The sequence below is a fragment of the Symsagittifera roscoffensis genome, chromosome 4 (assembly GCF_963678635.1).
Source record: "Symsagittifera roscoffensis chromosome 4, txSymRosc1.1, whole genome shotgun sequence".
Classification (NCBI taxonomy): domain Eukaryota; kingdom Metazoa; phylum Xenacoelomorpha; order Acoela; family Convolutidae; genus Symsagittifera; species Symsagittifera roscoffensis.
Window position 1 is genome coordinate 69,597,264 of NC_087065.1, and position 13,113 is coordinate 69,610,376.

The window sequence follows — 13,113 nt, forward strand, 5'->3', positions numbered from 1 at the left end:
TCGCAATGTCAATATGAATTTGCGGTTGTTGATAGAAATGAACGATTAAAGACGATCGGCTTAACTGGAAAAGCAGACAAAGAGAGAATGGCCCCGTGGAAGGCTGAGATAAAACTGAACCGATTTAAAGAGGCTTGATTCTGTACCACATCTTACCCAGATCCAGTGCTGACCCTTTAAAATTTAAACAAAATTGAAACAATTATTTCATGAAAATGAAACAATTATAAATGACAACAATTATTTCAAACAATTATTCAGAAGTATTTGATTCGGTTCTTAAATACCCGACGATTAATTAGTTACGCCGATTCTCTGAAAAATAAGCAGAGCTAGAAAAATGCGCTTTGAAACAGGCAGGGAAGTGGAAAAATGATTTTTTTTGCAATTTCCGCCATTTGGCATCATTTCCGTTCTTTCGCGAACAATTAAACGCATTTTTTTGTCGATCATTTAGCAGATTTTATTTGCTATTTGGAACAGATTCAAGTTTCTTGTTTTGTATTTGAATATAACAGATCTGTTGAAACTGTTAAATATAATGTTTAAATGGCCAGTACTGACCATATCTACTTACCCCTTTATTTTTTTTCGTCATCAATGCCTTAACATTGTCATCTATCTCATAATCAACTAGCGAGCAGCATTTGTCTGATCGTTATCTGTTGTACTTCTGAATTCCAGTTGAGCTGAAATGCCTCCAAGTTTTCAAATTAATTGTCCTTGTAGTCCTCAGTATTCTCATAGTCATAAATGACCATCACTGAGAGTTAGTTTCACCAAGAAGCACTATTCTTTAAGGGTAACAAGTTGCCTAGCTACCCACCTTACGAATCTGAGCTTTTTCTCCACTAACACAGAAAGTTGTACCAATAGTCGTCTCTATCCGAAGACCTGCGAGACTACTAATGGCACTTAGTCTGGTGGATTTCAAGGCCGTATCCAGAAAGGGCAAGCGCAACACAAAAATGTCGAGTGACCGCCAAGACTTACGTTTGCCGAAGCAAGGCTCCCCAAGGTTCGCACTTACGTCTTTGAGCACTGGGCAATGCGGCCTGTGACATTAGCAGAAATGGGCTCGTTTGATGAACCGAGGGTGACATATTGAAGCACGTGATCCAATGCATCGCGCAGGCAATAGGAAGTACAAATACCCGCCCGACAGTCCCAAAGCTCAGACCAAATCCCCAGGATACACCGGGGTAGATCCGATTACTACGGACCCCACCGCAAAGGACTACACCACTCAAGGAGGTGCCACACTAACGTATCCCATCCTTATAGTATTTTTCCTTATTATCCCGTCCTTATAGTATTTTCATTAACACTGATTGAACAAATTTTAGCGCAAATTTTGATAAAGTTTTCCATTTTTTAAACCATTATTGAAATTTGTCAATAAATTTTGAATGCATATAAAAAACATCAAATGTAAATATATGTAAATACATTAAATTATAGATAAAATGAAGTATTGTGAATAATGTTAGTTTTTGTTCTGAAGCTAGCAGAAGTTGATCTATAGTTGATCTTGTGGCCCATTACCCCAAACTAAGGTGCTGGGACACTTTACCCTGAGTCTATTTTTACCCCACCCCTTCCCCCAAAAAAATTTTCCCTTGATAATACAAAATCACTGAATGGCTGTAATTTTTTCTACAGTGCTGAACTGGTTTTCACGCAAAAATGTACAAACTTGCTTAATTTTTTTGCTTAATTTTTTTTCAACTTTCGTTGCGTGCGATTTAGTAGCTTAGAGCGCCTGGTTTTTCATTATATGATGTGTAAACCAAATTTTATATGTATTTGGTATTTTCTTACGATATGGTAGTTTCTAACCAGGTTGTATTTTCTTACAATATAATACTCTCTTGTCACTTTTAACAGAAGTTCGCCACTGTGTTCATTTTGAGACGATGAATTGTTCCAGCCAGGTAACGGGGTGAAATTTCGGATAAATAAATCAAACACAAGTCTAGAGGCAAGTTGAACTAATTGATAAGAAAATACGCTGGAATCTTCTCTCAAAACGCACTTAAATGGCTATCTATTAAAAAAGGGCATCAACTGAACCTTGAAAATATATTAATTGCACTTTATTAATTTAGACTCGGTCAAATGATCATGTTTTGATTCAATAGGCAGGAACGGCTCAATGGGATCCGCTCCGATTATTGTGAGGCAATTATTTTTGTGCGCATGTAACTTTTGACGAGCACAATAAGTCGCTGCTGCTTCAAAAAAAACGAATCAATAAACCTTTTGTTTATACTACCCGACCTAACTTAAACCGAACACTGGTCGTCGCGTAAACCGTGGCCTCAGGAACGTCGACTTGTAGTGGCTTGGACCAATCACTGACTGCCGCATAGGGAGTTGACTTAACTTATAATAATAATTAACTTGTCGTTTTTTTTGTTACATCGGCTTCTTCCTAGAGATGTGACGGCTAACGAAAACACAACCACCTAATTGCTTTTCGCGAGTCTGAACCTTGTTATGCTACCGCTGTATAACGTTGTTAACCTCTATTGCTAACGCCAATGACATATACGGCTCTTAATAAGTCATTAGCTGGACCTCCCGATTGAAAAATTTAATTTTTCGATTAAGATCTGGCCACTGTCGTGTAGTCGTAATTGAAACAATTGCAACGATGTTATTACAGCAACCTTTTCAATTAAGTTTTTAAAATCAGATTTGCCAAAAAAAACATCAAGCGACGGCTTGTTTTTCAAATTGTTAGCCAATTAGCGGTTTTCCCGAGCTGATCTTCTGCCGCTTTTGAAGTTTGTGCTTGCAAAGTATTCTAATAGCTCATTTACTTATTCCGCCCAAATTTTAAATTTTCTATATCTTGCTGATACTAGTATAGCCTTCAATCTTTTAGCTAAAATTAGCCAATGAGATTCAGCTGAGAGAAAAGGTTGTGCTTTCACATTGCAGCAGATATAAAATTAGCCGAATGAAAATATCTTATGTTTAGTTATCGTCTGGAACTGACATGAACTTTATGTCTGTTATCTATTATAGATTTAAATGCGGGCTTCACTATCTCGCTATCTTTAAGCTTTTTCACCGTATTATTTTTGCATGTTTAACAAGTGAATTTTTCACGTAAGCTATATCGAATTTTGCAATGGTTAAGATTTTTTTTTCGATTATCCAGTTTGAATTTAGTGTTTATTTCACCAAGTTTTAAAGTAGCAAATCAATTGTGGGATGAAATTACGAAGTTATGAGGTTGCGAATTCTGTCGCCAATTATGAGTACCCAGTTGGTTATAGCTAGTGAGATACGACGGTTGTTGTATTTTTGTCAAATTTTTTTCAGAAAACTTCAATTGAAAAATAATTTACAAAACTTGAAAATCCCAACCCTGTAGTTGGGTGTTGTCAGAGTACTCTCAAAGATTGCGAATTTTGTCTATTATTTATTTAAATGCGGGCTTCACTTTTCTCGCCCAATTTAAGCTTTTTCAACGTTTTATTTTTGCATGCTTAACGAAAAAAAATTTTCACGCGTAAGCTATATCGTATATTGCAATGGTTAATAATTTTTTTCTGATTTTCAGTTTAAATGAAGTGTTTCTTTCACCGAGTTTTAAATAAGCAGTGCGATAGTGGGATGCTGTAGGGCTTCCCAAGAGGTTGGGAATTTTACTTATAATTATGAATGCCCAAATCTTTTTAGTGTACGAGATATGACTGCCTTCGTGATTTTTTCAAAAATTTTAAGAAAACTCAAATTACAAAATAGGTTAAAAAACTTGAAATTCCCAACCCTGTAGCTGGGTGCTGTAGATATAAAATTTTCAAAACTTTCGAAACTCCCATCTTTATAGTGAGGCTCTCTCAGGGTTTTCTTAGTTGTTGCGAATCTTGCCTCCAAATATTACTGCTCAAATCCTTGTTGTTTTCGAGATATGAAACTTTTTGTGATTTTTTCAAGCAAATTTCTGGAAATTTAGGTTTTTCCAAAATTTGAAAATCCCAACCCTGTAGGTGGCGTCTGCAAGGGTAATCTCAGGGTTTGAGAATCTTATCTCCAAATATGACTGCTCAAATCCTTGTATTTTTTGAGATTTAACGTTTTTGTGATTTAAAAAAAAAATTCAGAAAACTTAATTTTATTTTTTTTTTTTCAAAATTTGAAGTTACCAAATTTTGAAAAAATCACGAAGGCATTTTTATTCCTTCGTGGAATAAAAATGCCTTCGGATATAAGATTCGCAAACCCTGATAAGATTCGTCAGGGTTTGCGAATCTTATCTCCAAATATGACTGCTCAAATCCTTGTATTTTTTGAGATTTAACGTTTTTGTGATTTAAAAAAAAATTTCAGAAAACTTAATTTTTTTTTTTTTTTTTTAAATTTGAATTTACCAACTCAGTAGTTGGGTGCTGTCTGGGTTTTCTGAGGGATTGTGAATCTTGCCTCCAAATATCATTGCTCAATTTTTTGTATTTTTTCCTAATATGACGTTTTTTGTGATGTTTTCAGAAGTTTTTCAGAAAACATAAATTTATTTTTTTGTCTCAAAGTTTGATTTTCCCAACGCTGTAGTTGGGTACTGTAAGAATACCCTGAGGAGTTGCAAAGATATAAAAAAAACTTCACAAGTTTTATTGTTTTTCAAAACTTGAGTGAAACATTTAACGAAATTTGAAACTACCAACCCTGTAATTGGGTGCTGTCAGAGTACACTCAAAAGATGCACTTTCCAATATGTGCGGTTTGTATGAATTGTTAAAAATTCGAAGCACTCGAGCTGCGCTACATGCTAGTCTTTTTTTAAAATTTTGCCAGACACTAGTAGTGAAAATCGCTGCTGCAAAAATAGGGTTATCTAGGGCTTTATTTTGACCAGGCGAAGGTTTCGCTTTGGCGTATATTGGCTTCAAAACTTGATTCGATGTTTTTTTTGCTTTGATCGAGCAGTTTACCGATTTCTATTTCACATTGTAGTCGTTTATATCTGCAATTTTTTTTAGCATTTTGATAAAAATATGACAAGTTGTTGATGAAACTATTTAAGAGGATCTGGCGGGATCAAAGCTTGAAACATTTTGTTTTTGAAGGGTTAGTTGCCAGACAATCGGAATTGGTTTAATTAGATGTTCCTTAGTCGGCTTTAAAAAGAATTGCAACAAAGGTTGTACATTTGAAGAATCCAAATTCTGAAATACACAGCCTGACTGGCATTGAATGGTGAAGTTCCGCAGAAATTGTTGGAAGTTACTCAGAAAAGCAAACCCTCACCCGCGATAACGTTGCTGGAATCGCTGAAAAGTTTTATTGGAACAGCCAATTTTAAAGGACCTTATTTTGTTGATTGAATGTAGAATAGTGAGAATATATGTAAGGCGAAAAGTTTAAACACAATTCTAGTCAGTTGCAAAGAACATAGCAAAAAGTGCGTACACGTACATTGTTACTTACATTATTACTCACTTTTTTTTTCAATTGCTCTTTGGAAAACTAATACGGGGCAGTACAACAGTGCCGAAAATGAAAAAGTGTCCAACAGTACCGAAACTATTTTCGGCACATTTGTACTTCGGCACTTCTGCTGCCCTTAGAGGGGTATTCAACTGCAGTGCCGAAGTACAAGAGTGCCGAAAATAAAATTGTTGTTTAACAGTGCCGAAAACCATCAATTTTCGGCACTGTTGAACACTTTTTCATTTTCGGCACTGTTGTACTTCGGCACTGTTGAACGCCCCCACTAATACTTACAAATTCTGTGTCCCATGACTGTAGCTGCGCTGTTCAATCGGTCTGCTACCGGCGCTTTTTTGCATGGTATTCTTTTTTCATCTGTTACTGATCAATTTTAATGGCATTAATATACAATTTGAATTCATGTCAACTTGTTAAAAACTATTTGTTGTCAGTCAGTTTTAACGCTTCTTATATTTGCATCTTATGGCTAAGTTTCCATTTTATTAAGTGAAACAAGTTAACCTTAGCATAAAGATAAAATAGCATAAAAATTGAAATTTTTGAGTAGAAGCTCAATTACATATTAGCCAATCAGATTTCCCGATACTACTTCTAGCCAAATTCTTCCGGCTATCTATCTTATTGTTTTATATGGCTATGACTAAAAGTTCCTCCAGTTTTTTCAGAACCACGATATGAACTGTTCTTCCGGAATAGCAAATTTAGTGTTAAAAAGCACGCGATAACACCTTAATAAGGCTAGAAAAAATGTTATGCTATTTTATACAGCCCCGTGAAATAACAGTTATTAATATTAACAAATATTTGAATAATGTATTTGAGCAAAATTTGCAGCCTAGATTTATAAAAATACGGCGTTTAACGAACTAAACTTCCTTCACTAGAAACTTGTCTACAATTCAATTATTTGATTTTCTTGTCGCGGATGACATTTTTGTTTTGATTTAACACTTTTTAATTGCAGTTTTAGATAACAGTTTTTAATGTCTTCAACAAATGAGGGATGGGAGTGTTCGATCTGCACTGAAGTTCTTCTAGACCCCCGCGTACTTCCATGTGGACACTCCTTCTGCTCCCCTCCTCGAAGGTGTCTCCAATCTTTGCTCCTCGAACCCGAAAAAGTCTTCAAATGTGCCTTGTGCAACAAAACACACAAAGTCAACCTATCAGATCTGATTCCTCTTTACGGGATCCGGGATGCATTGCAGAGCATGTCAACGTCCATGACTCAAGCGTCCAAAGCTGAATCATCGTCCAAAAAGAGATCTGAGAAGTTTCCAACCTGCAGCACCCATCCTCTGAACGACTTGACAATGTGGTGTAGCGACTGCGCTGTTGCTGTGTGTTCAATTTGCCTCGATCAAAACCACGAAGAGCACAGTATGAAAAGTTATAAATCAATTTTGAGGAAGGAGGCCCTTAAAATTCAGGACAAATTTGAACAAATTCGAAAGAGCGAAGTTGTGTCGGAGTCCAACTTGTCAAAATTACAGTCTGAACTGGGAAAGCACAAAAAAATAGCGAATGATTTGACGATTAAATTGACAAAACTTAAGGAACTGAAAGCGTTTCAAGAAAGTTACGACCAAAACAGCGCCGAATTTTCCTCGTTCTGTGCCGGAGAAGAGTCTAACTTCGATTTGAGAAACGTTGATATTTTCTCGAAATGTCTCAGAATATCGCAAGATGAATTGAGTTCTCTTAAAAACAACCCAGAAGCTGAAAATAAAGATTCGTTGAAATTCGGCGCGCTTTTTCACACAATTCGGAATCTGAAGGCAAGCAAAGAGTTCTGCTCGGGGTCTTTAGTAACCGGAGATCACAGATTTTGGGTGTCCTGTTTGCGTTGCGATGTCGGGGAAGGTGAATCGCTCTTTCTCTTTCTGCATTGCGAACCGATTGATTTGAGTAAATTGAGTCATGGATGGGGTGCTAATGTACGTTATAAACTGACATTGGTAAACTGGAGGTCTACGGAACAGTCGATTTGGATCGAAAATACGAAGAATTTTTCGCATAAAGAGACTTGTTACGGAGAGAGTGTAATAAAATGGAAGTCGCTACTGGACCATGAAAAAAACTGGCTTTCTGGAAACGACAGAATTTTTGTAGAGTGTGAACTTTATGAAATTGATGCAAACTGATAATGAATGTCTTGAAATTATCAAAATATCCTAGATTTTATTCTTTTAGTTCTATTTTTCAATCATCTGTAGTGTTTTTGTTGTAAAAATATTTTTCAGCTCTAGTGTTTTGGTTAATAGACGAAAAACTGCTGAAAATGGTAGTAGGATGATTAGATGATATTTTTGGAATTGTTGCGTTGTTGCTTCGGAATTTGAAATACGACCAAAAGGAAATTTGCATGACAATAAACCGATTCCATTGGAAGTTGGTGATATTTACCTGATTTTGAGCAAGACTGAAAAAATTCAACCTTATTTTCACCCAATGTTTGATACTTGCTCGAAATCATGTGAATTGATTCGGTGAATACCGTCAGCTTAGCCTAGAAACAGGCTGAACTCCGTTGGGTTAGCTCGTTTAACTTGTCTTTTACTTATCGTTCATCTGTCGAAGTAGGGCTTCAACTTAATATAAAATAAGACAACCGTAACATGTTTTTGCATCTTAGAAATTCGTGGTAATAGTTTTCTGCAGTCAAAGAACGAAGGTCCATTAGGTGTTTTTGTTTCGACCAATCTTGCCGTAGGATGTTTTTTCCAAAAATCAAGTAACACAAATGAGCGTCAGGTAAGATACAGTGATAGTGATATATCATATTGAATGAAGTATTTTCTGTCGTGATTCTAATAAACTTTTATAAATTGTCGAGAAAAGTTGGTCTGATTGTATCCGTTTTCAGTTGTTTTTTAGCTGGAGGTTTTTCATACCGACTCTTAAGGATTTCAATTACCCTTTGCCCTTATTTGTTTTCCGAACAGTTTCAGCATTTTAGGTCTTACTTAAACAATACATTTATTTCGGTCTTTGATTTTTTTGTTCCTTTTTTTCTGAGAGTCAAAATTATCGCCCAAAGTGGATTTTTTCTAGCTGTTTGATTAATTTCGGCAATGTTTTGAATTGTCAAAATCAGGTATATTCGAAATGTTTTCTTTCTAGCAAAATGTTTCTAAAAGCTATCCAACAGTTTACCGCTATTTACAATACTGTGTTAGAAATTGCAGATTGTAACTCTTTTCACTCAAAGAATTTTTTTTCAATCTTTTCAAGCGTCCTTCGGACCTATTTTGACAGTTTATCTGTAATTGATGTTTAATAAGAATTCAACCAACATGTTAATTAATTACTTCCGCTGCACAGATCCATTCATACTTTCATTCATTCATCCATGTATTCAGCCATCGTTCCAACCATCGTTATATCTAGCAATGTATCCAACCAGCCCTTCATCCAATCAGACATCGTACCAGCCATCCCTCAATTCATCTAGCCAGCCATCTATCCAGCTAGTCTTCCATCTAGCCCTCCAACCAACCAGTCATCCATCGAACCAGCCATTAATCCATCGAAGCAGCCATCCATCAGTTCATCACTCCAATCAGTCATCCAGCCAACTAGCCATCCATTCTTTCATCTATCCTGCCATTCATGCATCCATCGACCTGTACTTGTACATGTACTTGATTCATTGCCCAAGTATTTGATTATTTTAATTTCATCGGCTATTCTATGATGAGTTATAATGAAGTAGTATCCATAGCCAATTAATCTCTAGAAAACCTGTGTACGGCAAATATGACCAATTTTCTTAGACCCATTTAGGTAGTTAATTTGTCCCCTAAAATCTAGCTGAATGGTCTCATTGGGTTCCTCAAGTTGGGCTACTAACCAATTTGTCCGTTGGGTATTTTAGTTTGGCTACTATACTAAGCAATATGTCCGTTGGGTATTTTCGCTTCTGTACACCGGAAACAAAAGTTTCCCTTTGCTGCTAGACTCTTATAACTGTATGGGACAAAAGGTCCCGGGCTGCACTAACCATATTGGGTTTTCCGTGATGGCAGTAATGTATTCTCGCTTCGATGCGAACTTAAAATAGTAGTGGGATAATTAATCGGCCGTCGAGCCAAACGTGTTTGAAATTTTTTGCGACTCAATTATTTCCTTGCTCTACGTTTTTTAAGCCTTGTGACAAAATTTAAACGAAAAACTCGAATAGGGCGCTTTTGCTCAAACTACCGGATTTTTCTCTGACCGCCAGATCGTAGGCCAACTGTGCCCTCTTTGCAAATTCTAACAGTGCCTTAATTGGTGTTTGCACATTTTTTCTAGCTCTAATATCATCAACCTTGCTGTTTTCTTAATAGCTGGATTAATTGCGGCAATAATTTCCGGTTAATTGGGATAATGAAGCAAATTTCTTACCAACCTTAGTTCCCAGGAAGGTTGCACTAATTTTTTTGCTGTGAATTAGCGGTCGGTAGCACTTTGATCGGAATTTTAAATTACTCTGTGATACGGTTTTAAACTTAAAATCTCCAATACTTCAAGCAAAAGAGTCTACTCGGGTTTTTTTTTGTTTCACCTCTGTCACCGGGTTCAACAAAAAGATCTAAACAAACAGGAATTTTACTCTTACGTGAATTTCAAATACCGGAATTGAAATTTAATTTAATTGTTCCGACCATTGAAATTGAGGAGGAAATATGTATTCGGATGTGTTTTAATTTTTTCTTTTTGTTTTCCACGCAAAATCAGGTACCACAAATAATCAACAGACTGAGTTGAATGATGTCTCATACTCAAGCCCTTTTAGTCGTGATTCGCACAACATAAAAAAATCCTTAATTTTTTTTACTAGCGTCGAGAAAAACCAGCTTAAGTTTTTTAGTTTTTCGTCTAATTTCGAGCGAGTGAGCAGGCTTATAATAGCTTGTTTATATTTGTTCAAGCCTTGAAAATTTAGTTTTATTCAAGTAATGTTAATTTTTCTATTTGTAGTGCCCTATTAGGTATCAAAAGATTAAAAATTTCAGAAAAAAATTGAAAAATTCTAAAAAAAACTAATAATTTTTCTACAAAAACAGTTTTTCAATTTGCTATCTTACTATGACTGTCAAATATGACTAAGTCTTAGGTTTTGTTCTGATCATTTTATTGTAACACGCAGAAAAAACGACACAAATTTGAAAAAAAAAATTGTCTTCGATATTTTTTTAAAAACTATGGTCGGAACATTCTGCGCTTCTTGCAGAGTAACTAGCTATCTTGTCTTCAGTTTTTCTTGCTTGTCTGCACTCTTTTTTGTTGGGATTTTTTAACTATATTATCTCTCGGGTACCTAGTTACGAATATCCCCCTATAAAGAAATATATTAACGGTAAAGCATATCACTTTTCGGCTTTTTAACTAGCAATTTGCGACGAAATTTTAAAAAGTCATTGAAAAAATATTGTTGCCTGAGCTCAAATTTAAAAAGATGTTTCATCTGTGATTATGTTTCCTAAAACAATGGGAGTTTAAAGATTGCAAACTTGGGACAAATAAAGTGGGATATTTTTCGTGCTGTAAACGCGTAAGCGAAGGCTTAATCCGTATTAGAAATCGTTGCAATAAAATTTGAGGCGTGCTGGTTCATCTTTTTAATAATTTGCTATTTGCAAAAACTATCGCTGTGTACTTAACATGGCGTGTGGAGATGATTTTCAAAAAAATTTTATTCAGTTTTTTATTGAAAGTTACATCAATTATTTTATTTTGAATATCTCTATAGAAATGAAAATGCAGTCGTATCATCCAGGACTTTGCACTGATATGAGCAGTTTCATTCAGTTGTTCCAAAGGATTGATGATTTGAAAAAATTAAAACAAAAATTTCGGATAAACCGTACAATTTCCCCCCCCCCCCCCCCACTCCCGTTCAATTTTTGTTTTATCTTTTAAAAATCATCAACTCTTTGGTACAATTGAACAAGACTGCTCATATTAGTTTAAAACCCTGAATGTTCCGACTCCATTTTCATTTCTATGGAGAAATTTAAAATCAAATAATTGTTGTTAACTTCATCAAAAAAACTGAAAAAAAGTCAAAATTTCTATTTTGAATAAGAAATTTTCATAAGCTAACTTTGAGTGCAGCCTCGGTTCGTAATACTACTTTAATCTAGGTAATTAACAGCATTTAGATGCCATCCCGCATAAAAATTGTTTCAACTTTTTTATTTGCGCGTTTGTATGAAAATCATATTTTCAACAGAATTGTTTTTCAGAATTTAAAATTGCTAAGGCAGGGTATTCTACTGTTGGTCACTTAGTAGAAGTAGAGAAACGAAGATACGGTTGATACAAAGTTTCTAAGCGTAAAAATTTTATGTTTTGATGTATGGGTTTCAGGTATTCTTTTTGATGATCAAAAATTCTGAGAGATAGACAAATTTTAGCTCCGCGCATATGCTTACTACTTTCAAAATTAAACAAAAAACTGATCTAATTGGAAAAGGGGTAGGTTTTGATTAGATTGGAGTTAATCTCGCAAGAAAATAAAATTTCATCAGCACATTGATCGAGTGAAAATCTAAATTTTTATAAGTCGTTTGGTTTTTTGTTGCAAAAGAGAAAATTTTAAACAGGACAGCAGTTAATAGTTGCCTCTAAAAGTTATGTTTAACCAACGTTGTATTCTACCAACCAAAGAGATTTTGCGTTGATTAGTCCCATTCACGGTATATATATATATAAACATAAGCTATTTGCATTAGTTAGAAAAATCGAGTAATTCAAATTTTCACATGGAACCAGTTAGATTTTGCGCAATTTCTGCACTTTCCTTTGCTGATTGTGTAAAATTTAATCCTCAAAAAAAGGAAAGTTTTGGCAAAAAAAAATGAAACTTGAAACTAATTCTAGAACGGAAATTTTGATCTGAATTTCTAGTGAAAGGAGAGAATATTTTTTTTCAAAGTCATTAATTTTTTCAATGAGAACGCTGAATATTTAAAAGTTTAATTTGCACAAATTGGCGTCAATTTCTCCCGAAGCAAACCAGCATATGTAGAAAATGAGACAAACCGTCAACAGCAATCACTGGTTTTGAACAAACTTGATTAGTTTGAGATATTTGAAGTTTGTGAAAGTCTAGAAAAAAGATGAGGACAGTTTGCGATGCTATCAACACAGTTCTTGTCAAAATTTACTGGCAGTTACCCTAACAAAATTTTTCATGACTGTTTAAAGCCAGGAATTTTGATCAGACTGAATAAAAATTGCAAAATTTGTGCCAGTTTTTAAGGTGGGAAAATTAAACTTTAAGATATGTAATGCTCTCTCTCACGCAGCAATCGTTTTTGATAGAAGTAAAAAAAACCAAGATCATGATTTATTATTGTTTAAAAAAATTTAAGAAATACGTGTCAGACTTCTCCTTACTGACACTGAATTAGATAAGGGGCAGGTTTTGATTAGTTCATCTCGCAGGAAATTGAAAACTCATCAGCACATTGATCGAGTGAAAAAACTAAATTTTTCTAAGTCGTTTGGTTTTTTGTTGCAACAGAGAAAATTTTAAACAGGACAGCAGTTAATAGTTGCCTCTAAAAGTTATGTTCAACCAATCGTCCAAAAAAAATTTTAGTTTATGCAAACACTGACAAATCCAAACTGTTTAAAGGCAATATGGAAATCAAA

The 13,113-nt window shown here is 35.0% G+C and overlaps 1 protein-coding gene across 1 annotated transcript; it reads left to right on the forward strand.

Moving 5' to 3' along the window:
- The first annotated feature begins 6,433 nt into the window (after positions 1-6,433).
- On the forward strand, positions 6,434-7,714 carry LOC134844269 (E3 ubiquitin-protein ligase TRIM39-like). Its single transcript, XM_063860863.1, has one exon. It carries the CDS (start codon positions 6,450-6,452, stop codon positions 7,608-7,610), a length of 1,161 nt encoding a protein of 386 aa, XP_063716933.1. The 5' UTR covers positions 6,434-6,449; the 3' UTR covers positions 7,611-7,714.
- Positions 7,715-13,113: the final 5,399 nt, after the last annotated feature.

Coding starts and splice junctions, on each gene's coding strand:
- LOC134844269 (XM_063860863.1), top strand. CDS start 6,450: ATGTCTTCAACAAATGAGGGATGGGAGTGTTCGATCTGCACTGAAGTT.